The 27,677-nt window shown below is 37.8% G+C and overlaps 1 protein-coding gene across 1 annotated transcript; it reads left to right on the forward strand.

Annotated features, from left to right (window-relative positions):
* The first annotated feature begins 20,343 nt into the window (after nucleotides 1-20,343).
* Nucleotides 20,344-22,910, forward strand: LOC132607707 (uncharacterized). The gene is made up of 5 exons (XM_060321790.1): nucleotides 20,344-20,566; nucleotides 20,672-20,805; nucleotides 21,073-21,825; nucleotides 22,024-22,254; nucleotides 22,647-22,910. The coding sequence occupies exons 1-5, from the start codon at nucleotides 20,344-20,346 to the stop codon at nucleotides 22,908-22,910; spliced, it is 1,605 nt and encodes a 534-aa protein (XP_060177773.1).
* The last annotated feature ends 4,767 nt before the right edge of the window (nucleotides 22,911-27,677 follow it).

The following is a 27,677-nucleotide window of genomic DNA, read 5'->3' on the forward strand; positions in this document are numbered from 1 at the left end:
TATCAAATAAAATAAAATACATAGTAAGACTTTCAGAGACTTTCTTTTCATCGTGCTCAAATCAAACAAAATCTGTAATCGTATAAAACTTGTAACATGTAGCATAATGACACATCGGCTGGTGGAGCCGCATACAAGACTGATATTCTATACTCACGACTCAGTCTGCAAAGTCTCTAACATCATTCCAGAAATCATAACATACAAACTCCGACTCGGCAACACTCCGGAAGGAAGTGGAGCTCGCCAATTCCGCTGGAACATCTTCTAGTAATATCTTCTACTCATCTGGGTGTACCTGCGTGGCATGAAACGCAGCCCCCAAAGAAAAGGGGTCAGTACGGAATATGTACTGAGTATGTAAGGCATGGAATACGGAAAACAGAACCATAATCGAAACAAACAGTACAAAAAGTAAGTACATTATTCAGAATACCAAAATGCTTATTTTTCAAAACGTAAATCGTATATGCCGATGTCATATGTCAGAAGAAGTACAGAAAGTAAGTAAATCATCCAGAATATCAAAATGCTTGTTTTCCAAATACAAATCATGTATGCCGACATCATATATCATATATGCATATAACAGATCCCGGCCCTTTAGTGAGGGACGCGGTGAATGGAGTCATCATATATGCCGACATCATATGTCATATATGCATATAACAGATCCCGACCCTTTAGTGAGGGACGCGGTGAATGGAGTCATCATATATGCCGACATCATATATCATATATGCATATAACAGATCCCGGCCCTCTAGGGAGAGACGCGGTGAATAAGATCATCACATGCCATCCTGGCCGCCATCCCCATATCATCGTATCATCGTATAAAGATATACATATAACAGATCCCGGCTCTCCAATGAGGGACGTGGTGAACAATGCAGAGAAGGCGCACGATAACAGAACCTGGCCCGGGGCGCAGTGAAGGACATACTGAGGCTTGCACGAGCAGAGTAGTGCGAAACCATATGCACATAAATCAAGACTCGATAGATACATACACTTACCGACATTTGAAGGATCATAACCATGTTTCAAGTCAATCCGGTTTAGTATGAGAAAGTTATGGACATTGTGGTACAGAAACCATTACGAACATTTCAAAGCAATCCGAGATCGTTTACAAAAGTTAGGGACATTAAAACTTACAGAACTCTTTTAGAAACAAAACTCTTTATGCTCATCTCGTTATCCAATCATATAATAAACTCGATCATATTGAGAATACTCATATCAAGAAGTGAGTGAGAATCATAGATAGACTCGGAAACATATCAAATAGAGCTTCGGAAATCATAGATACGTATCAAAACCGTATGAAGTAGCTTATGGAAATCAAGAATATTAGCCATCCTAGTGGCTCTAAGAATAGGAATTTCTTTGCAATCATACATATACGTCCTCTGCTTGTTTCATAAGGATCATGCCAAAAGAAAGAAAGGGTAAGCCTTACATACATGTTCCACGTCCTATTAGCTACGCTTATTTGTCCAAGCTCGCTAGTCTACATTCAAGAGAATCGACAAAATCATTAGACTCATCGTCATATACTTGTCTTAGTCTTTCAAATGAATTCATTTATATTCTACCGAAATTTCGGCAGCATTTCCCCTGTAAATACAACCATCCCCGAGAATCCAACTCGACCAAATTATCAATCAACAATCCGAGAATTCAACTCGGCCAAATTATCAACAACAATACCAACCACCATACTAACAACTTCAACAATCAATCCAAAATACATTCTAGCATTAACACCCTTGTCACATAATTCATCGGATTTTCATTTATATTCAATTCAATCACATTTAGTCAAGCTAACATCAATGATCTCACATTCAAGTGTAAATCCAAAATCCTTCTTACATGATTCAAGAACACCTTAAACAATTCACACAATATTCAAAATAATCTAACCAATATGTCATTCCACCCGAAACCTCCAAAGTGCAACAATAACAATAACAATAACAACACATTTCCTTCCTTCAATTCATGAACTATACCCATAATTCACACACTAACAACATTATTCTCATAATTACAAGAAACCATATTAGAATCACATTAATTCCTCCAATAATTTCTCAACGATTACAACTTCATTTCAATTCATCCAACCTTCATTTTCATCATGGAATCCACAACTACGACAATCAAAATACTAAATAAAATCACTTCATCACATCTACACAACACCACCTCTATTCGACCATCCCTTGCACACACATATATTTCATGAATTTCATCCATTTCCACACACTACAACATACACAAATCATCCATAACACATGTAAAAGAAGATTGAATACATACCTTTTTCACTTAACTTCTTGGCTTGACTAGGGTTGTGAACTTGCACAAATAAATGGTTTTATTGCTCCAACAACCACTCCATGTTAAAGAGGACGTTCCACTTGGTTGAATTACTAGAAGAAAATATTTTTTTGATCAATTTTTCATGGGGCCAATTTTCTTGGCTAGGGCCGAATTCCCTTCATTTTTTTCCTCCAAGTTTTTCTTCTCCAAGCTTCTTGATTTAAAAGATGAATATACTTTATTTTGTCATCAATTGTGTGTGTATATATATATATATATATATATATATATATATATATATATATATATATATATATATATGGCTTCTACCAACACAAAGTGGACACATGTCCCCTTCTCCCTTTTTCTTGAACTTTCTTAAAATAAACAAAGATGACTACTTGTCTTGTTATGTAAGCTTTGGTCCATATGTATTTATAATTAGCCCCATTTAATAAAAATGTGGACATATGCCACACGGCCAACATGGCCCCTTCAAGAACCTTCTTGAATATTTTGTGAAATTTCCATTTTGCCCCTAGCCTTCCACAATATTACCATGAACCATCTTGTGAATTTCCCTTTTTACCCTTAGCCTTTCTTAATATTTCCACATCAAAATATTTCATAAGCAAGATCAAAATATAGCCTTGCCCTTAACTTTTCACAATTATCTTGAAATATCCGAATGTACAAAATACGGGCTATAACATGCCCGGCCCTATAGGCACGGTATGATCATACATATACATACAACATGCATGAGAGCCCAATTAAATGCTACAACTCTATCGGAGTGACATAAAGTCGGTAACCTCTGATTTCATTATGGAACAATCATCATCGTTATATCCCACCTTGAAGGAACAACTATCATAAGGTGAGGTCAATAACAAAATATCAAATCAAGAAAATCATGAAATAAACTCAATACTCTCATAATAGTAGCATGACCATAAGCTTTTGAAATCTCTAGAATGGGATAATATGCCCCAGAAAAGTTATGGAATTTAGCTAGAACTCACGTTTTGAAAACTTGGCATATAACTCCTGAGTTTGAAGAATTCTAAGAACAGTACCTAGATTATCTGCATGCTCTACCTCTGATCGAGAATATAGTAGGATATCATCAATGAACACAATTACAAATAGATCTAGGAAAGGCCTGAACACATTGTTCATCAAATTCATGAATACCGCTCAGCTGTTAGTCAACCCAAACCACATTACCCGAAACTCAAAATGACCATATCTAGTCCTAACGATTGTTTTCGGAATGTCTTCTTTTCTGACCCTCACCTGGTGATAACCGGATCTTATGTAATAGTCATCAATTCTCGGAAATGGATACTTATTCTTGATAGTCACCTTATTCAATTTCCTGTAGTTGATACACATCCGCAAGGACCTATCTTTCTTTCTTACAAACAGCACTGGTGCTCCCTAAGGCGATGAACTAGGCCTAATAAATCCCTTCTCGAGCAAATTCTTTAATTGTGCCTTTAGCTCTTTCACTTTTGCAGGATCCATTTTGTGAGGGGGAATAGATATTGGCTCAGTGTCTGTTAACACATCAATAGTAAAACCAATCTCCCGTTCTGGTGGAAGGCCTGGAAGTTCGTCCGAGAATACATCCGAAAATTTATTCACTACCGGGACCGATTGAAGAGTTGGAGGCTTCGCTTCTATATCTTGCAATCGGACTAAATGATATATACAGCCCTTAGAAATCATTTTCCTTGCTTTGAGAAAGGAAATCAACCTACCTCTCAGAGATGCCGTGATACCTTTCCATTCTAAAACAAGCTCTCTTAGGAATTAGAAACGAACCATTTTTGTTCTGCAGTCAACATTGGCATAACAGGAAGCCAGCCAAACCATACCTATTATGACATCGAAATCTACCATCTTCAGTTTAATCAAATCAGCAATGGTATGGCGGTCATGGATTACAACCACACAGTTTCTATATAATTGTCTAGCTATCACCGGGTCACCAACAGGTGTAGACATCTCAAAAGGTTTGATTGGCTCAGGTTTCACCCCAATACGACCAGCAATGTAAGGAGTAATATACGATAAAGTAGAACCCAAATCAATCAATGCATATACATCATAAGAGGATACTGATAATATACCTGTGACAACATCAGGGAGGACTCAAGATCCTGTTGTCCGGCCAATGCATAGATACGGTTCTGAGGGCCGCTCGAACTGGATGCTCCTCCTCCACCTCTACCATGGCCTGCTGGTGTCTGTGAGCTCTTTCCCACAGGACGTACGGAAAATGAAGAACCAAATGCTGATCCCGTCGGCTGAACCGTACTACTACCACCCCGAAATGGACAGTCTCATACTACATGGCCTGGCTGGCCACAAGCATAACAGGCATCCGTACCCAGGCAGCACTGTCCCGAATTTAGTCTACCACACTGAGCACATCGTGGTACAGGTGGTCTCATCTGGATGGGATCTCCTCTATGCTGGGACCCCAAAACTCTGGAACCCTGACTTGGTCCGGAATAAATAGGGCGATCAAATCTCTTGCCTGCAAATTGACGGGGTGCGCTAGCCGCTGATCAGCCTAAATGCCTGGAATACTGTTGCCTCTAACCCCTCTAAACTTGCTAGCAGCACCAGAAGATCTGGCCCTCTTACTGTATCCTCTATCAAAATCATGCTTACCGCTTTGTAGCTGCTGCTGTTCTTCCAAATTCTAGGCATGGGCCTGAATACTAGAGATATCTATCCTTTCCTGGAGTGAACCTGTTAAACATTCTTTAATCTGATGTGTCCCCAAACCACCAATGAACGGGTGTACGCGGTCCCTCATATCCACCACCGTGGCTGGAGCATACCTAGCTAAGGAATTAAAGAGAAGACTACATTCTCGAGCACTCATATTTCCTTGCTTAAGATTCAAAAACCTGTCAGCTGTGGCCCATCGAACTTCTGGCAGTAAATAATGTCGACAGAAAGTATCCACAAACTCTTGCCATACCAGAGGAGGTGCATTTACCCCTCTAGAAGATATACAGTTGCTATACCATTGAACCCCACATCCCGCAATCTATAAGAAGCCAATTCTACTGACTCAGTATCAGAAGCATACATTATCCACAACGTTCTCAGCATTTCATCTGCAAAGTTCTGCGGGTACTCATCCGGCTTTGATCCAAAGAATTATGGAGGATTCAAGCTAATAAAATCACGGGGTCTTACACTGACCGCTCTATCACCATCCCTCGCACCCTGTCGCTGAGCCTGAGCGGCAACTAACTGAGTCAGCAATTGGATGACCTCTCTCATCTCACGACCTAAGGAGTCTGGTAGAGGAACTGGGGGGTGTTGGAGCTAGAGATGAGGCCCCTTCATGCTCCTCTGACATGGGTAGAGTATGGGAGGTTCGAGATGGAACCTCATTCTGGGACTCACCCTCCTCTATACTTGCCGATGGCTTTCGCTCACTTCTTCTTCCGGCCATTGTCTTGCCCTTCTGGGCTATCTTTGCTTTTCTTTTCACAGGCATTACTGAAAACATAACACACAACTAGGAGAAATAAAAGTCTTATTTCATGGCTCTATCGCACGATCTATGAAGAAAAAAAGGTCAATCATTCCTAACTGTCCCGCGGCCTCCTGTTTATAAGTGTGGCGCGATTCAGACCCATAAACAAGACTCTGCTGGACATGGCTATAGACACACCCTAGGACGAACTGCTCTGATACCACTTTTGTCATGACCCAACCGGAGGGCTATGACGGGTATCTGGAGCTAACCTACTGAGAACTACTAAACTTGCTTCACATAATCATATCTGGGAGGACCACTTAGCTAACTCATAACTATCATAACCTGTACGGGTATGGATTCTCGAATCCAACTCATCAATAATATCATCAACAATTATGCCCATTTATAGACACAAGCCGACAGGGCTACAAAAATAATATATACAAGATGTACGCTGGTGGAGCTATGAAACTTCTGACTATCCACACATATGTCTATGAGCCTCTACATAGAATACTGAAAATCATGAAGATGGGACAGGACCCCTCCATGCCCAAATATATACATACAAAAGGAGAGTACTAACAGACTGTGGCTTCGGAATGAATAAAGCGCTCCTGAGACTCTGCCTATGAAGCACCTCAGCGCCAGATCTGTCTCCCTGTCTACTTGTGGGCATGAACGCAGCGTCCACAAGAAAGGATGTCAGTACGAATAATGTATCGAGTATGGAAGGCATGAATAACAACATGACAAGAAATAAAGTAGCGTGAGATAAAGAGATACCCTGCATATCCGATTGTCTCTTAAGGTGAATACCATGCATGCTAACTTTTATTTTTAACAACATTATATATATATATATATATATATATATATATATATATATATATATATATATAAGTAAGCTGCCCGACCATATAGGTACGGTGTTATCATCACTAGCCCGCGTCCAGGGTAATCATCTCACGCTATCCACTAGTGGTGCTGCCCGGCCATATAGGCACGGTAATACCATACATCATCATCCATAAGCACCCCACCATAGTGGTGTTGCCCGGCCCTATAGGCACGATATGATCATACATATATATACAGAATGCATGAGAGCCCAATTAAATGCTACAACTCTATCGAAGTAACATAAGGTCGGTAACCTCCGATTACATTATGGAACAATCATCATCGTTATATCCCACCTTGATGGAACAACTATCATAAGGTGAGGTCCACAACAAAAGATCAAATCAATAAAATCATGAAATAAATTCAATACTCTCATAATAGTAGCAAGGCCATAAGCTTTTGAAATCTCTAGAATGGGATCATTATCATCATTATTATCGTCATAGAAAACATCTATCTTTAACATCATAAGAACTTTGGGAATCATGAACTTCTAGCTTTTTGTGAGTAAGGACGTTATGGAAAACATGTATGGATTCGTAGGAAAAGAATCATGCTTTTAGAAGGAAAGGGATTAGCCTTAATATACCTTTACGTCTCCTTGACTATTTACCATTCTCCTTTAACGTCCGCAAAATCTACATTGAAGAGGTTCATGCCAAGGACACTCATTAAGTTCAACTAGAACAATTGACGAGCTAACGATATTTAGGTAGCACTTCCCCTCTTTTGCCAACTTCCTCTTATCATATAACAGCTCCCCAACAACCATGACAACATCCATAACACTATCATGCTCATAACATGCCAAAAATTATAACTCAATTAATTAAAAATTATAACTCAATTAATTCATAGCTCAAGATATCCTCAAACTCATATTTGCACTCTCTTTTCTGTCTTCTTCCTTCAACCAAATTATATAACAATCAAACAACCTTAGTAACATGAAATAGATATGAAAGGTTACCTTAATCACATAAGAGCAAGCTTTGGATCAAGTTATGCCACTTGAATGAAACCTCTAACTTCAATATCAAAGGAATTCTTGGATTCTACAACCCTAAATGAGTATTTCCAACACTTGAATCTCTTGGTTTTCACCCTTAAATTCTTGATTTCACTTGGGGTTTGTTTGGATATAATTGGGAAAGGATTCTAGACCTTCCAATAACTTGGATAATGTGGGAAATGAAGGAAAATGGAAGAGGGTCGGGTATATAACCCTTATTAAAAACTGCCACCACCTCAGATTTATGGTTCAAGATACGGACCGTAAATTCTTAACAGAAAGTCCCAACCACTGGGTCCCATTTTATGGTGGAGGGTCATGGAATTTACGGTCTATATTATTTATACTATCCATAAATCCAACCGTAGATTCCGGGCAGAAGACCACCACTCTTTGGTTTGATTTTACTGTGAACTCCATAGCATTTTTACTGTCCGTACAAAATATACGGTCCGTAAAATGTGACCGTAAACCTCAACTTCTGCAGAACATGTTTCTCGTTAGCTCATTATATCTCTAATTCTTCCAATTCCTTCTAAACATGGACTTAATCCCTTATAATCCTGGAATAAACTTGTCTAATCTCGTTTACTCTTGATGGACTCGGTGTCCCATATTTCGCATGATAAATCTCGATGTACAAAATCATGAGGTGTAATAGTATTCTTCTCCATGCTTACATATGTTTTGAACTACGCACAAGTGTCACATCAGTCAAGCATCACCTTTTTTTTCAAATTCTAAAATGTCTCATCTAAAGCGTTGCCTTATTCCTGAACTCAACCATTCCCTCTTCTTGCACTTAATCTAAACCGCCACCCCTGTCACTTTAAAAGCAACTTTCATGTCTCTCTCCTTTCTAAAAAAAAACCTTTAGATCGTCCATCTTTATCTCTATCGCTCTCTCTCTTACACAATGTCTTTTTTTTAAATTGCTTCATATCTCCTTCCTGCTACCAATCTTGCTTAGTGTGACCAACCATTCTCTAACCTAAGTAAAATGGATCCTATGTCATCACCCTCAAAGAACCCAACCTTTTCAGACCAAAATACCAGCGAATCAGCCCCAAAACCCCCTATCCCTATCTCTACTGGAACCGATGATCGCAAAACTTCAAGAGAATATTTAGGTGCAAATGTTGATTCTGATGGAGATATCCTACTATGTTCTTTGCTTAAACAGACCTCTAGTTGTTCGCAGATAAAGATGAATGAGGCAAGAAATATAAAGGAAAAGAAAGAAGAAGAGGAACGTGATACTCAATCTGCTTTTCAAGAGATGAGGAGGATAAGTGCAAGTGAGGAACCAGGTTCCTCTAAAAGACAAAGAGATGCACTTGATGAGAAAGAAACAGAGGAAAATTTATGAAAACAGAAAGTTCTTTTTGGAATGATGATTAATGTAAACCTGCACGAGGAGACAATCATTAAGGAACTGTTGGAAATGGTAGAATTCCAAAATTGGACTCATTTCCTCACTCCACTGTCACCTAGTGTGTGTGCAGCTGAAGTGACTGAACTGTACACAGGCTTATGCTACTTTGATGACAGTACTCTTATCCAAATAGTGAACGTGACATAATTTTGTTGACTGAATCAGCTCTAGCAAAAATCTTGGGAGTACAGACTGAGGGATTGAAGACTGTAACTGGAAGAGCCTCTACCTATTTCAAGAGCACGATTGTTAAGGAAGAAGAGTCAGCTGCTAAAGAAAATCTCTCCGAAAGAGAGCTCAAGCCTGAGTAACAACTAGTATTAAAATTTGTGGACAAGGTACTTATACCAAGAACTTGGGGAAGGGCTATTGTCACTACGGCACATCTGGTCCTCATGGAAGCTCTGTCAGCATTTGAACCGATCAATCTACCAGCTATCATGACTGAATATGTGATCAAAGCAATGAGCACTAGGCAAGGTGAACCTGGTCTTCCCTATGGGTTTTTTCGAACAAAGGTTAGGGATAGAGGAGAATACGCTCTCTATAGCTACCCTAGAAGACTGTGACTGTGTGGCTGAAGGAGCATCTTCTCACATCTCTATCATGGTTGAAGCTCAAAACACTGCAGATGTAGAAATTCAATAGTTCAAGGCTGAGAACGCTCTTCTGAAATATCAGTTGGCTGAAGAGACTAACGAACCTAGTTACAGTCACTAAATGAAGGATGAAAATGAGAGGCTTCGAGTTGACAGGGATAAGTTGAAAGCAGGAATGGAAGAACTTAGGGACCAGATGCTGTAGGATCAGCGGGCTGACAATGAGAAAGTTGACCAGCTCCTTCAAGCATTGAACTATCCCCAGTAACCCGTCCTCAGTGATCCTTCTTAGATTTTGTCCTCCCTTTCATGTCACTCTTATGTCGAAAATCTTGCTTCTTCTTGTCCTTTCATGTGACGTTTGACTGATGGTACAATTGTAGTTTGCTTACCGTTTGTTTGTACTGACTGAACTACTACGTTTCTAGAGATTACTCTACTTCTGGGAAAATTAATCTGATTTGTGCATTATTACTATCTTGCTTGTTTATGTTGTGTTACACTAATGGCTTCGAGTTAATGTTGCTAAACTTCTTTATTTCTAAGTATTGTATGATTTTTCGATGATGCCAAAAGGGGGATATTATTTTATTTGTTAGACGTAAGGTGAGTGGAGGGATAAGCGCTGCTGACCTGGAAGTGAGAAAAGGGATGAGTGATGCTGTGATTAAGGGGGAAGGGCTAAGAGATTGAAGTGGTAGGTTTTTTCACTAAGGGGTAAACTGGTCCTCCAGTCTATATAGGAATCCTGATGCAGACATGATGTTTTGCTTTAAAATTGTTCTATTTCACAGGGGAACAAGTGGGACTTGGTTCTCAGGGGGAATATTGTTTCTATGTTTTTCATCATCAAAATTGGGGAAATTGATAGGACTAAGTGCATTCTATGTTTTGATGATTGTCAAATTGCTGGAGAAACAGAGAGAGACTTGGTTGGCAATCTATTCTCTCTGTACATACAATCAACATTAACATCTGTAAAGCTGCACTGCCTACTGCACAACTGTACAATAGTGCTGCGGCCCATGCTTTAAGTCAAACATGGGATGAGTGGTCTCTATCACAACCACATGTTCCCCAATATACATACAACATGTCCCAACATATTGGGTATCACTTGAAAACCTAAACTATTTTGTGCAGACCTTGTCTCCACAACTTCTCAAGTATTCTCAAGAACAAAGCCACTTACAAGCTGAAGGACCTGATCTAGACACCAGATTATGTCTATGTTCTTTAGGTTGTTGTGAGTTTTTTTTTTTTTTTTTTTTTTTTTTTTATCTTTAAACTGTAAACCTACTCTTATCTTTTAAAAAGTTGTTTGTAGGTATTTTGAATTCTAAAAAGTTGCTTGTTTGAAGTTTATATTCACAAACTTTTGAGTGGTACACTAGACTAGAGTTAGTTTAGGTGTATTAGAGTGTCTTTGACTAAGAGTTAGTCAAGAGTTGCTTACAATAGTGGTATTGTAAGGGTTGAGGGATTAAGTGTGTTAATTCCTAGGTTGCAAGAGTTGTAATATGAAGTTGCTCAGTGTAGTAAAGTTGGAAATCTTACGAGGTAGGTCGTGGTTTTAATCCCTTGAGCAAGGAGTGTTCCACAATAATATCTTATCTATTTACTTCTGCACAGTCTCAGCGAACTGGTGGACAACCAGGTCCCTCATATACTGTTTAGTGACGCATAGCTTTCAACAGTTTCTGAAGTATGTTTTAGGTGCAAGTCACATGTTCGAACCTTGCCATGAACAAAAGTCTAATATATAAGTTTGGGATTTTGTATAGCGGTAGAAGGTCGGGCCATACTCCTCGATTTTTCATTCAATTTTACTGATTTTCAAGTAATGCAACTAAAAGTTCCACAACATGACCTGCTCTGATAGCTAACCCGAATCAACCATGTAACTTCTCTCTACAAATAAAAATAGAAAACAATAAACAAGATGAAATTAGTAATCCATGTTGAAAATAGTAAAACTTAAATGTTTAAGTGTCAAGATGCAAATGTCTTTTAGTTATCCTAGGTTCATGACCCTTTGTATTATCTAGGTGACTTTTATAATATCAATGTGGTCAGATTTAAGTGTGTCTGTGTGAATGTACTTAATAGGTATGAGTCTAGAAGACTCTAGTAGCACCTATATAAGCCCTCTTTATAATGTTATTATGTAAGAGTGGAGTTTAGAATATTATAAAACGAGCATAATGTTTATCTCCCTCTTCCATCCTTTTTGTGCACTATAATATTATCAAGGGCTAGCCTTAGATTTTCAACAATCCAAACTTAACTATAAGTATGTAGAGAGAAGTAAATCCACATTCCTTGGCAACCCTATGGTTTGGAGGTTCATGGAAAGATGCAAGCTTGAAGACTGTCCCTTCAAACAAAATAAAAATTCAACTTCATTGCAGCAATATGCTCCTTCAAAGCAAATGAGTTGCCCCTAACCTGCAGAGAGCCACCTAATAGCTCGGAATCATCATAGTTGGAAAACTCATAACATTGAAAGTAGATGTTAAGGGTGCGTGAAACTCCTTCTGTCCCAAAAGAATGGCGGAGTTCAAAGTCATATTAGGAACTGGAACAACAATTCTTTTAAAAAAATTCAACTAAGTTTATTTATAAGCTACATAAAAGTAACAAAACATAAAAATGTCTGAAGAATTCACAGTCTAAGAAATTTGAAGTTGATAAAGCATGTAATATCCTTATGTATTTTGCATATAATGTTAATATCCTTGAGTTAACATGTAATATCCAAATGTATTTTGCAGATAAAAATTTAACTATCAACTTTGATATTCACCTTCCACTATTTCATGTTATGCATATTTGCACTTGGCTGAAGGCATCGACAGACCCCCAAACTTGTTCATATATTCCACTTAGACCCCCAATTGAGACCTGTATCATCTGAACCCTCCAGGACCACTTTTAATGTGCCACTTGAACACGTCGGACCAGCTAATAAAAAAAGGACTTATGCATGTTGTTACGCGCCGCTTACTTGTATAAGACTCCCAATTAAATTTTACCACGTATTTTACTATGCCACATATGCATCGGTTAACCCATTTTAACCCGTTTGACCCATTCCCCATTTATCAAAATTCACCCGATCGTATTCCAAACTTATTTTTCATCTTCCCCCCATTTCCAATCTCACTCAAATCAAACCATAAATTCATCAATTTTCACTAAATTTTGTACCCCAAACCCTAAGTTCCACTCACTTTTTCAACTTCCACTGAATTCCTAACTCATCCAAAAGTAAACCCTAAGTTTGTATTTTCAATTGCTTGATTTTGTGGGTTGGAGTCGATTTTTTCTCCGATTTTTGGTGATTTCATACATTGCACTTCTTGAAAAAGGTAAGTTCATCTATATTCGCCTCTAGTATTGTCAAAAAAATACAGTGGATGGTATTGTTGTTATTCGAGCAAAGTTAGGGTTTTTTTTAACTGATTGGAAATATTAAAAAGTGGATATGTCAGTAATTATTAAGGTTCATTTTCACCATGGTGGTAACTTTACAATGGACCTTATCCAAAAATATGTAGATGCGAAGGATGTGGAGATAGCCGATATTGATAAGGACCACTTCCCTTTATTTGAGCTACTGTATTTTACTAAAAGGATTAGGTATAATATAGTGGGTGGTTTCTTTTACCAATACTTGGTAAGTAAAATATTTGTCCAAGTGAATGGTAATTTACAACCGTTAAATCTTGTGAGTGACTTGGAAGATGGTGATGTAATTAATTTTTATATTCAGTATGTGTGTGAAAATCCTGAGGTAGAGGAAGGGGTGGACGATACCGATCTTATTTGTGGGCCAAACTTAGGTGAAAATGAATTAATTATTGCGTCTAGGGCAACAAATGTGGATCTTGACAGTGATATAAATACTGGGGTTGGAGAAAACATAGAAACCCTAAAGAGAGAGAAGAGGTTGCTGGTGTTGAAGAGGTTCAAGAGAAAGAATCAACTGTTGAAGATCTTTTCAATGGTGTAGAGAATGTTGATGATGTAGCTGATGATTTTGATGTGGATGTTGAACCTGGTGTTGACTTGCCAAATAGAAGGAAGACCAACAAATTAAGGTATGATCTAGATTGTGTTGTAAGTATTTTTGAGCTAGGCATGGTATTTGAGAATGTTGAAGTGTTTAGAGAGGCAATAGCTAATTATGCTATTGAATATCATGTTCAGTTGAAACTTAAACCAAATGAGAGGAAGAAGGTGAGGTGTAGGTGTAAGTCTAAGAATTGTGATTGGAGGTTGTATGCTAGTGTTGATAAAAATTCTGGGAATTTTATGGTGAAAACTTATCATCCAATTCACAAGTGCACTTCATTTAACAAGAATAAGATGTGAAATTCTAAGTTCATATCCAACAAATTTAGAGACATGATCACTTCTCAACCTTATATTAGAATTTGAGAAATCCAGGACTTGGTTAGAGATAACTTAGTGTTGTATGTTGGTAGAAATCTATGTTATAGGGCAAAAAAAAATAGTGCTTAATAAGTTTATGGGGGATTGGAGGGAAGAGTTTGCAAGACTTTGTGATTACGCAGATCAGATAATTTTGAGTAATGCTGGCAACACTTGTATAGTCAAAACAGACAGAGAAAGTCAGCCTGGTGTAAATTTGTTTTAAGTACTTTTATGTGTGCTTTGATGCAATGAAAAGGGGTTGGTTGGAGGGATGCAGGAAAATCATTGGGTTTGATGGTTGTTTCCTAAAGGTGCATGTAAGGGTGAACTTCTGGTAACTATGGGAAAAATGGGAATCAGCAGATGTTTCCCATTGCTTGAGTTGTCATTGACAATGAGTCAAAGGAGTCATGGACATGGTTTATCCAGAACCTAATCAATTATTTGGGGCTGGGATTGGGAGATGGATTAATAGTAGTGTCATACACGCAAAAGGTAATAGTACTTTATGTTTTTGCATTGTTTACCTTGTTTTTTTCCATCTATATTAACTGTAATTTCTGTGTTGTAAATTAGGGATTGTTGAGCACCCTTCTTAATCTTTTACCAAATGTTGAGCATAGGAAGTGTGCTAGGCACATATGGGCTAATTGGCAGTAAGAATGAAGAGGTGAAGAAAGAAGAAAACAGTTCTAGAGGGTATCTAAAGCTTCATCTAAGGTAAAGTTGAGAGAAGAGCTTAAAAAATTAGATAAACTTGGAAAAGACTGTTGTGAAAATTTATTGCAATATAACAAAGTGCATTGGTGTAGAGCCTATTTTAGGCCAGATTCTAAGTGTGATGTAGTTAAAAACAATATGTGTGAGACCTTTAATTCCTGGATACTAGCAGCTAGGCATAAGTCTATAATTACCATGCTACAAGAGATTAGACATAAAGTAATGACTAGGCATGTTGAAATGAGAAGATTTGTTGAGACATGGATCACTGATTTTCACCTATGGCAAGGGTGATGTTGGAAGAAGCAAGGAGCTGTCAAACAAATGTCATGTTTTGTGGAAAGGGATAGAAGGGTTTGAGATTAAGGAATATGAATATAGGTTCATTGTACACTTAAGGAACAAAAATTGTACTTGTAAACTATGGCAGTTAAGAGGAATCTCCTGCCAACATGCAATATGTGCATACTATCATCTAGGGGATGAACCATATAACTATCTGGATCATTGGTATAGAAAGGAGACATTTTTAAAGGCTTATTCATACTTTCTTGACCCACTACCCAACATAAAGATGTAGCCTGAGACTAATAACATGAAGATTGAGCCTTCAGCACCAAAAGTAATGTCTGGCAGACCCAAAAAAAAAAAAAAAAAAAAAGACTGAGATGAAATAAAAAAAAAGTATGGCAAGCTGTATAGAAAAGGAGTGAAGATGACATGTTCACCATGTCACCAGCTTGGCCATAACAAAAGTCTTATCTGGTAACAAGGGTATGATTTAATTTAGCCTTTCAGTTTTAATACTTTGTTATTGTTGTATTTTTTTCCTAATATTTGCTTTTATTTCTAGGGTGGAAGGGGTCAATCTTCAAGTCAAGCCAATGAGCCAACTCAATGTAGCCAAACAGGTCAAGACGTTGGTCCACAAATGCAAACAACGGCATGGGTAAGGGCAGAGGCAGGGAGAGAGGGATAGAGGCTGCTGTTAGAGTTGGCAAGGGAGCATTTCCAAATGCACCACCACTAACTGCTATAAAAGAATCAGCTGGGTTGAAAAGGGGTAGAGGAAGTGGTGGTGAATCAAGTTCTTCACAAAAAGGCCAAAAAATTGCACGACTTGGAGGCTACATAAACCCAACAACTGGAAGGACTGTCATTAATGTAAGGACTCAAGGTGCCTTTATAATTTAGCATCTAGCACTTTGTTAAGTTAATCTAATATATTTTTATGTCAATTGCAGCCTGGTAGTTCATGTGAGAGAGTTGTGAGCCATGGAAGGTCAATGAAGGATATAAGTGCAGTCAACATTGATCTTGGATTTAAGCCTCCTGATCTAAAGTTCAGAGGAAAAAGTGCTCTCACAACTACACAGCTACAATAGCAGGCTAGAAACAGGAGAAACACCAACAACAAAAAGCCTTCTACCCAACCAACTCCATCAACAGCATGCAACAGTTCCACTACTGGTCCAACCCATGAAACTCCTTAAGAAAGAAGCACGAAGATGTAGTTGTGTTAAGTTTAGTTTGGGATTGTGTTAATTTAACTGTGGGATCATGTTTTGGATTTGGTTGTTTTTGCAAGATTGATGTGTCCAATCTTGGTCTTTTATGTCTTTTGAAACAAATTGGCAGTTGTGTATAAGTCCAAGTACTTATGTTAGCGTTGGGAAACAATTTGGCAGTTGTGTATGGTGTTTTATTTCTTTTGAAACAATTTGACAGTTGTGTATTGTCTTTTATGTCTTTTGAAATAATTTGGCAGTTGTACACCAGTTATGAATGAATATAAATGTTGTCTTTGCACTGTTAATGAGCTTCTACAAGTGTAGTTTATTAATTTCTACTTTGCACACAATATTGAATCAAAAGAATACTAGAACACAAGAATGTCTAGGCAAAACACCATATATATTCATTCTATTCACAAAAGTGTGGCCATATACAATTACATGAAACCACAAAATTTGACCAACTTTGTGAGATTAACCTAAACCATAATATACTATCTAAAACAGTCAATTACAGTGCAATTTAGCCTAGTAGAACTAAATTTCATCAAGTACAATACGCAAAATGGAACCAAATGGAAAACACTAACATCTTCCTATTTTGCCTTGCACGAGCCTTTTCTTCCTCAAAATCTTTAACCCTCTTCAACAACCCATAAATGACTTCATTTGCTTGCTCGAGATGCCTTGGTTCGTACCAATTAAATTAATTACATCCACTTCTAGCCTTCAAAGAGTAAAAGGAAGAAGATTTTTGAATCAATTATGAGGAAGAATTAAGTATAAAACAAAGTAATGAAATAACCCATAATTAGTATACACTTCATCAGTTGGGCACGAAAATAACCTCCTTCCTGTATTATTTGGACTCCATGAAACTTTCAATTCGCAAATACGCCCATATCGGCAAAAAGCGATTCTTAAAGTGTCAGCCATTGTTACAGCAAGATTCAAAGCAAATGAGAGAGAGAGAGAGAGAGTAGAAAAAATAGTGAAAAAATCGCTTAATTTGATTGGAAATTAAGAATTTTGGAGTAAAAATGGTTGTTGGATTAATTAGGGTTGAAAGTGGAGAATTAGGGAAGAAGATGATATAAAGTGGGTGGGGATCCAAATAATTACAGTTGGGGAGAGTTGGGGGCGGTCCATTTGACCGTTAAAAGTAGTGCAAGTCAGCAATTTTGGCGAGCTCACCCGTCTACTTATCGTGACATCCATGCGATGTGCCAAGCTAGGCCCGACGTGTTCTAGTGGTACATTAAAAGTGGTCCTAGAGGGTTCATATGGTACAGGTCTTGATGTGGGGGGGGGGGGGGGGGGCTGTGGGTTCTAAATGGAATATACAGACAAGTTTGGGGGTCTGTCGATGATTTAAGCCTTTGCACTATGATTTCATAATTATATATTTGCAGGAAATTATTTAACAACAATAACCTATCTCTTTGGTCAAGATAACAAAAACGCTCTCTAGAAAAAACACCCCTAGCCGTCAAAACCCTACCAAACACTAAACTGCCACCGGCCACCATGGCCGGTGAGCAGCCTCCCACAGAGTCTGCTCAACCTCATCCACTTCTTACAATCACTGATAATAATTTTGCTACCCTAGCACCAACTACAAGCCAACCAAAATCCCAAAACACCAATAACCATATAAAAAATAAACCTACAAATTTGCCTATAGATCAAGCAGTCAATGAGAAAAGCACTAACAATTATGTAGACCTCCTCAAGCAAGCCATAAACACACAAAACACCACAGATATAGAAATTGCCTCGAAACCCATCATATATGTTGAGGGGGAGCCTCATATTACATGGAAATCCAACGAGATACAGAAAATGATTCTTAAAGACAATCTTCAATATGCAGTCCTTGGAAAGTTTTCATATGGCAACATTGATTTAAGAGAATTGAGAACAATGTTGCCTATACAATGTGGGATTAAAGGTATAGCAGTAATTGGCCTAATTGAAGAAAGATATATCTTGATCAGACTGTCCTTATTTGAAGATTATGTCAAGATGTTGTCCACTCCAGCATACTACTGGAAGGTTCATGATAGATATTGCCAGGTGAAACCTTTGATCTAGGACCCTTGGTTCAAACTTGCAGAGGAAACAACAAAAGCGGTAGCATTGATGAGCTTTCCAAAACTTCCACCAAATATCTTTGTTAAAAAAGTAGTATTTTCAATAGCAACAGCAGTTGGAAATCCTTTAACAGTGGATCTAGCTATAGCAAACAAGACCAGGTCTAGTTGTGCAAAAGTGAAGGTGCAGGTGGATCTAATGGCTGAACTTCCTAAGAGAATTCATATCTCTGAGGAAGATGATATAATAGGAATAATCAAGTCAAAGTGGATAAAGATAAACTATGATTATTTGCCTAAGTACTGTAAGCACTGTAAATTACAGGGGCATGGAGAAGCAGAATGTAAGGCTTTACATCCTGAACTAGAGAAGAAGTATAGAGAGGAAATAAGAAAAGAAAATGCTGCTACTGAGGAGATTGTTCATAAGGAACCTGTGCAACAGCAATGCAGAGGGTCAGAACAAGGGGAAATTATCAAGGGAAACGAGAATGGATGCTCAGGAGAAACAAATACATCAAAGATAAATCTGGAATAATTTTGGCAGAAATAAGCAGTCATGAGAAGAATAAACAAATGGGAAAACACATGGAAACTAGTAATACTTTTGCAGTACTTGAATATGAAGAGCAGCCTGATGCCGCGGTAGACCAAGAGAACAAAGAAGAAGCATATGCAAGCACAAAGGAGTGGGTTGAGAACATTTGTAGTACAAAACAAAAGAAGGATGTAAATGCAATTGATCAAAGCTCAATAAAGAATAAAGGGCAGAGTGGAAATGTGGATCACGGTAACAAAGAAGCAGTTGCCACACAAAGAAAAGATCTGGATCAAGTGAGCAAAGATGATATTCCTGAATAAGAAAAAGAATTAGAGGAAACTACTGCATTTGATAAGAATGCAAAACATGTGATGGAAGTTTCAAGGCCTGAAGGAAATAACATAAGGGAGGAGACATAAAGGGAAGGAGAAATAATATAAGAGAAATCACCAGTTCCCATAGGGAAAGAGCAAAAGGAAAATTAGCAAATGGAGAAGAGTATAACACAAGAGGGTACTCAAGAAAAACAAAGAGTACCTGATGTTTGGAAGACTACAGAATTAACTGATACAGGGCAACCTTTAGAGGAGACAATACAAATTAGCAAAGGAGATGAAATAAATGCAGAAAATTCATTGAAAAAGAAGAAGAAGACTGCAGAAAAAGGAATTAATCAACGTAACAATGAAAACATGTTGTGGTAACTTAAGGTTCAGGGCAATCTCAAAATCAGCAGAAGCAGATAGGAGAGAAAGAATAAAAGACTTAGATGGCCAATCTTTGAAAAAATCTGCAAGCAGCCTTGAGGGAAGGGGATGTTTCCCCTAAATTGGGTAAAGGGGCTGGAAGGGGAAAAAAGAAGTTGCAAAGAGATAGAAGTGCCCCTCCTAATAGTGGGTATCAAACTAGAAGGGCTTTAAATAAACCTAGTGTATAATTGTACATGCTTTGATATGGAATATTAGGTCAGTGAATACAATGGAAGCTTTTCAAAGACTGACAAAATGCATCACAAATATCAGTTTGGTTTTATTGGCTTGATGGAACCTTTCCAACAGGCTGACAAGATTGAAGAATACAGAAGAAGACTGGGCTTGGCTACTGCATTTGTAAATACTTCTGGCAAGATTTGGATCTTTGTGGATGATATCTTTGAAGTGGAGGTTCTAGTGGATCATGCTCAGCAAATCACTATAAGATTGAAGAGACACTTGTAGGAAGATATTATCATATCTATGGTGTATGCTAAGTGCAATCAGAGAGAAAGGCTAGACTTATGGGAAAGTTTGGAGGAAATGGCTGCTAGAATGGACAGACCATGGATGATAGGTGGGGATTTTAAAGTTATAACTTCTCAAGAAGAGAAATATAGAGGTTTGTCAGTTAGTGCAAATGAAATACAAGACTTCCTTTCTTGCATTCAGAATTGTGAAGTTAATGATCTTGGTTTCAAGGAAAGTAAGTACACTTGGTGGAATGGTCAAAGTGGGGATGAGTGCATATTCAAAAGACTAGATAGATGTCTTGGAAATTGGAGATTATAGAATGGTTATCCTGGAATAGAAATCAATCGCTTAATCAGAACTGGATCTGATCATGCTCCCATGTTGATTTCTTATTCTGGGAATACAATTCCAATTAGCAAACCTTTCAAATTCTTGAATTTTTGGGTGAAAAATGAAACTTTTCTGGATAAAGTAAGAACTCATTGGGATGTTGATTTCATGGCCAATACATTTATTTTATTACATCACAAGATGAAGAAAGTAAAGGCATCATTATGTCATTGGAGTAAAACAACTTTTGGGAATATTTTTCAAGAAATTGAATCCTCGGAAGATGTCATTAAAGTTCATGAAATACAATTTGAACTTCTACCCACACTCCATAATAGAGAAAAGTTGTAGAGAATTCAAGCTGATTTAAACGGGTTCCTGCATTTGGAAGAACTTTTCTGGAAACAGAAAGCTGGTATGCAATGGTTTGAAGATGGAGATAGATATACCAAATTCTTTCATGAATATGTACAAGGAAGAAGAAAGAGACTGCATCTGAAGAGAATACAAGATCAAAATGGAATGTGGCTGGAAGATGAGAATGGAATTGCAGAGGAGGCAATAAGGTTCTTCACAGATCAGTTTACTAAAGAAAATGATCCTACTAGGTTTGAAATTCTAGATCATTTACCACGAATGATTTCAAAAGATCAAAATAGTAGGATCATAGAAATGCCAAATGAAGAGGAAATAAAAACGATTGTTTTTAGTCTTAACAGAGAAAGTTCTGGAGGCCCAGATGGATTTACTGGTTTATTTTACCAGACTTGTTGGAGCATAATAGGAGGGGATATTACTAATATGGTAACATCCTTTTTCAATGGTGCTGCCTTACCTAAGTTCATTACTCATACTAATTTAGTCCTATTACCAAAAATGGATGTAACTAATACCTTTTCTGATATGAGACCTATTAGTTTGAGTAATTTTGTGAACAAGATCTTTCCAAGATTGATACATGAAAGGCTGGCAGAGAATCTATCAGATATTATTTCTTTGAATCGGGCTGGTTTTTTCAAGGGAAGGAGTATAGTAGAAAATGTTCTATTAACTCAAGAGATCATTGCAGATATTAGGCTGAGAAATAAGAAAGCTAATGTGGTTATAAAACTAGATATGGCAAAAACATATGATAGGGTGTCATGGTTGTTCTTAACCAAGGTTTTAAGGAAGATGGGATTCTCAGTTTCTAATAGATATGGTTTTCAGAATCATTGTTAATAACTAGTACTCAGTTCTAATGGTCAGTAGAAAGGTTTCTTTCAATCTTCTATGGGGTTTAAACAGGGTGATCCTTTATCACCTACTTTGTTTATCCTAACTGCAGAAGTGTAAGAAATTTGAATGCTTTTACATCAGGTTCCCCAATTTAAAGGTTTTGGCCTGCCTAAGTGGAGTCCTAAGGTGAATCACCTTGCATATGCAGATGACATGATTATCTTCTCTTCAGCAGATATCATGTCATTGCAGTTGATCATGGAGGTTTTGGGAAAATATGAAGCTACATCAGGGCAGGAGATCAATAAGGAGAAGCGTTCAGTGTATCTTCATCATGGAGTGACAGGGGACATCAAGGCGATTGTGGAAGTGGTTACAAGGATCGGGAGTAAAAAAATTCCTTTTACTTATCTAGGATGTCCAATTTTCTATAGCAGAAGGAGAAAGGATTATTAAAATCCAATTCTGATCAAGATTATGAATAGACTACAAGCATGGAAAGGGAAGTTATTATCCTTTAGAGGTAGAGCTATTCTAATAAAACATGTATTACAAGGTATGCTTATTGATCTACTATCTGCAATGAACCCTCCAAATGGAGTGATCAAACAAATTCACAGAATTTTTGCCTATTTTTCTGGAATTATACAGCTGGGAGGAAGAGTAGACACTAGGCAATTTGGTTGAACATGTGTTTGCTAGAAAAGGAAGGGGGTTTAGGATTTAGATCTATGCATGATGTTTCTATGGCCTTATTTTGTAAGATATGGTGGAATTTTAGAGCATCACCTTCCTTGTGGAGTTTTTTCATTAGTAATAAATACAACAAGAAAGTACATGCAGTTGTGGCTCAGTGGAAATACGGGACACAGGCCTGGAAAAATATGTCGCAAGCTAGAGAATTGGTGGAGCATCATATATGGTGGCAGACCAAGAGATGGGATTCACAATTTTGGTATGACAACTGGACAAGACTTAGTGCACTTTATTATGCAGATGGAGGGGATACTTATGATGATAACATCTAGAATGTGCATCAACTATGGAAAATGGCACTTGGAACATTGATAAGCTGACAAATTTGGTCTCAGAAGAGATTGTACAGCATATCATGCACAATATAAGACCACCTGAGTCAGGAAGAGAGATGGATAGTCTAAAGTGTGTACTTGATACAAGGGGAGAGTTTTCAGTCAAATCAGCATGGGATTATTTGAGACTTAGAGGTCAGAATCAGGAGACTTACATATATATGTGGGTGAAAGGGTTGCCTTTCAAGATCTCTTTCTTTAAGTGGAGGTGTTGGAAGTTCAAGATACCACTGGATGATGTGTTGAGGAGAATGCATTTTAATTTAGCATCTAGATGTTGGTGTTGCTCAAGTGCTAAAGAGGAGACAACACAACATCCATTTTCTAAATCCAACAACGCTAACAGGACTTGGTCCTATTTTGGTTCCTTTGCAGGATTGAACTTTGAAGGATTACAATTACAACAGATCATAGTGAAATGGTGGCAAGCCTCTGTCACTGAGAGGCTCAAACCAATCTATCAAGCTATGCCTGCTATAATTATATGGGAATTATGGAAAAGGAGAAATACCATCAAACATGGAGGAAAGAAATCAGTTGGAAGGGTCATATACCAGGTTGCCACAACAATTCAGAGGCTGATTCAGTATAGATATCCTTCAATCCAAATGGTACCGGGAAAGTGGGATGACATGATAAGATTGTTAGAAGGATATAAACCAAAGTTGAAAATGACTAAGGTGTATTGGAAGCCCCCACCACAGGGATAGATTTTGTGCAACATAGATGGAGCATCAAGAGGGAATCCAGGTGGAGGGGCCTATGGTTGTTGTGTGAGAAATGTAGATGGAAATCTTATTTATGCTCAAGCTGAAGAAAGAGGATATGCTACAAACACTGAAACTGAAGCTTTGGCTATCCTAGAAACTTTGAGATGGTGCAGTCAACAACAATACAAGCAGGTGATAATTCAAACTGACTCACAACTGGTTCAAAAGATCTTAACTGAAGGGTGGAAACCTCCTTGGAGTATAACAAATTGGATAGAGCAGAGTATAGAGTTAGAAAGAGGAATTCAACTGAGTGTCACATATATTTTGAGAGAGGGCAATAAATTGGCAGATTCTTTGGCAAATCAAGCACTAGATAAAGGTGTTGTGAGATGCCATAGACTCAGGGATTTGGAAGACAAAGGAGGATTCTTAACAGTGCCAAGTCATAGATACCATATTTAAGAATAAGATCTCTTAAGAGGATATGATTGAGAAGCAGGGTACCTTGAGGAGGTCACTAGGAGGAGAGGGTGGAGTAGGAGATCCTAAATTTCAAATCCTAACGGAGGAGAAAGCAAAGGATTTTTTTACTAACAGTTTGTTCAGTTTTGTAGGCTCTCAAGATATCAAATAGCAACAACACTCTATCAGGCAAAGGCAAGATATAACAAACAAGGTGGTACCTCACAACACAACAGTTCATGGAAAGGAGAAATAAAGCAGTTCTATGGTCAAAAGTAATATTTTTTCAAATATATAAGGATCAGTTACAACTTATTTCTCAAATATGTGAAGTGGATGAATGTCTTATCAAAAGGACAAACATCAAATTCATACTTAGGGGAAATAAAGAGCACACAAAATCACAGATATAGGAAAAGGCAACATTTTCAGAGGAAATGTTGGCATAACATTTGCTTTGTTTTTAATCAGGTAAATATGGTGAATGGCCTATTTGTGGTATTAGCATCGAATGGTGCTCAGTCAAATGGTCAAACATCACATTTATGCAGATTAAATCAAAGTAATACATGGAACAACAAGAAACAACAAGAGCAAAGGAATCACAACTGTGTTCTTACGCAATAAAAGCAAAGAATAAGGCATAAAAGGGATCTAGATCTTCAGAGACAAGGATAACTTACTTTCACTACGAAAGTTATCAAAAATGGCTTGAAGAGGCAAGGATCAATACAAATCATCATCAAGAAGAAATCACCTGAAATGGAGAAGATTAGAGGAGGAACAAATATAAGGCACATTCAACAAAGTGTTACAAAATGATACTTAGCTGGAGGAAAATGCTAGATTTATCAGGATTCAACAGATGCTCAAGAATTTGAGGTGTAAATCAGAGCCAATTTCATCAATTTTACACCGAAATCGAAGAATCTGATGCATGGAAGAAGATGAAATGAACCAAGATTCTAGGGCAACAAGTGTAAAGAAAACTACTTCCCTAATTAGAAGATTAGTCCATCAAAATTTGTTTTTTATTTTGCCTTTACTTTTCCTTTTGATTTTGATTTTGTTATTTGGGCTGGACCCATTTTTCTGGGCCAGTTTTTTGTTGAACTTCTTACTTCATAAATAAAAAGGCCCAATTGGGCATATTCATTTAAAAAAAAACTGCAATAACCTAATTGCAGCTAATTTATATTTTATAGTCAATTAGTAGTGGCATTAAACTTTAGCTGCTAAATGAAACCTTTTAGCGGCAGTTGATAAAATTAGGTGAGAAAATTAATACTAGTCCAAAGTCTCTTTAATGATTTTCCAGATAGAAAACTAGTGAGTGTAGGATATGGAAGGAGAGGAGGTCTCTACTATGTTGCGGAAGACTAGCAAAAGAAATTTAACATGCGGAATACTTCATTATGATCAAGAATCGCGGAAATCAAGAGAGGGAGAAATTAATGGGCTAACGTGCAAATATTTGTTGATATTATCTGACTCAAAATGCTTTTCATTTCAACTTGTGTAATTATCTTGTACATTGTTAACACTTTTCAAATGATGATGTAGATTTCATGAAAATAAATAATGTTTTGGGAGTGAATATTAGCCTATTTTATGTTACTATTTAGTTACAATAAGAACATTGATGACGCCGCAATCACCGTCTAAATAATTATCACCTCATAACTCCAAGTAGATTGGGAGAAAAGCTCAGTGACATCTGACCCAAATTTTAGCGAACTTATAAACGTAACTTGTGACGACTTTTGTTATACAACTCACTTGACTTCAAAACTTAACATAACACTATGATACGATTCAAATACCTCATAACATGACCTTCTTAATACATGTTAAGCACTCCTAGTTTTACCCCAAAAGTACAGGTTATAACATTCCCAATCTTCCCTACTTTCGACGAAACTTATTTTTTACGATTCGTTTAACTTCTAAACCTTCCAACCCTCTTGGTACTTACTGATCATGATCTTAAATATTTGTAACCTCCAAGGTATCATGGTTAACTTACTTTATATAATTTCAAAGATAATCTCATTTCCAAGATTACGTTAATTGACTTACGACGTACTTGACGTATGAAAATACGGGATGTAACATTTTGTCTTCTTCGCCTCTATAACGATGGTAGCGGCAATCATGGTGCCCCCAAAAATCACATTTATAATGTGATGCGGGGTGTTCGGAGCAATCTTCTCTTCTGTCGCATTGTTTCATTCTTAGTTACCCTTGGCCTTTTCACTCAGGAATTCCCTCAGGTGCCTCTTGCTAAGCAAACCTGCTACCCCCGCCCGGAGATGTCTGCAATCTATTTTCTATGCCCGTGCGTGCCATGGAAATCACACTATACAGTCGGATCCCTAGAGTTTGGATCAGATTGAAGTAGTTTTGGGAAATGCGTCACTGGATTTGTCCTCAACACAACCACCATCTGTACCTCATCAATGCTAAATTTGTATTCGAGGAGCTTGGGATATTCCAGACTATTTGAAGAAGATCTTATAGAGTCCCCTCTACCCCAGATTTGCAGGCCACTATTACTCCTACTGTGATCCCTTTTTTCATCTGAGTTAGGCAATTCTAAAGAACAATATCCTTGGCTGCCACTGGCTCTCTCCAGCGGAGCGTAAGGCTGGAACCAGTTTTATGATGTACCTCGGTCCGGCCCAATACCCTTATATGATTTTCTTTGACTTAGAGTAACCTCGGAGGCAGCCCCCAATAAGTTATTTTCCACTAGAATCTTTGACTCGTACCTGTTATGCACATCTTTCTGCGTAGTAGCCTGGAATTCCAATAGGTTTTCCTTGAGTCTGCTTGAGGCATATGAACTTAGAGGGTTTAGACCCTTGGTGAAAGCTTCGGCAGCTCATTCATCTGAGACCTATGACAACAACATCCGCTCCTTCTAGAATCAGGTGATGAAGTCTTGGAGTAATACAGACTCCCTTTGCGAGATGCGGAAGATGTCTTCCTTTCTTGTCTTTACCTTTTGGCCTCCCGTATATGCCTTGATAAAAGAATCTTCTAGCATGGCGAACGAGCTAACTGAGTGTTCGGGAAAAAGAGAGTACCAGTTGAAGGCACCTATGGTTAATGTTTCTCACAACTTCTTGATCAAGACTAATTCTATTTCCTTTTCTTTTAAATCATTCCCCTTGACCACTATGGTATACGCCAATATGTGCTCCTACAGATCTGTTGTCCTGTCATACTTAAAGATGTTAGGCATTTGAACCTTTTCGGGATCAGCTCTGGTGCTGCCTTGAGTTTGTATGCCAACTAGATGCACTTCTTTGCATCTGGACCCTCAATGACCAGTAGGGCCCCTTGGATTTGATTCGTTCACTGATGGAACTCTTTAGCGTTCTTTTCCACTTTTTTACCGGTCTTATTTATCTTGTCGGTGATATCTTCCATAAATCACAAGGCTTGTGCCCGAAGAGAGTCGTTTGGGTAGACTCACTTCCAATGCATCACTGATCCTTAACTCAGTTCAGCCTCCATATGTTAT

This window comes from Lycium barbarum, chromosome 8 (assembly GCF_019175385.1).
Source record: "Lycium barbarum isolate Lr01 chromosome 8, ASM1917538v2, whole genome shotgun sequence".
In the NCBI taxonomy this organism is placed as follows: domain Eukaryota; kingdom Viridiplantae; phylum Streptophyta; class Magnoliopsida; order Solanales; family Solanaceae; genus Lycium; species Lycium barbarum.

What these genes read in the sequence shown, in the direction of transcription:
- LOC132607707 (XM_060321790.1), top strand. Translation starts at nt 20,344, where the DNA reads ATGGTGTATGCTAAGTGCAATCAGAGAGAAAGGCTAGACTTATGGGAA. An exon ending in ATGAAACTTTTCTGGATAAA is followed by an intron (nt 20,806 to 21,072) that starts GTAAGAACTCAT and finishes TTCTGGAAACAG; the next exon opens with AAAGCTGGTATGCAATGGTT. An exon ending in CATGGTTGTTCTTAACCAAG is followed by an intron (nt 21,826 to 22,023) that starts GTTTTAAGGAAG and finishes CTTTTACATCAG; the next exon opens with GTTCCCCAATTTAAAGGTTT.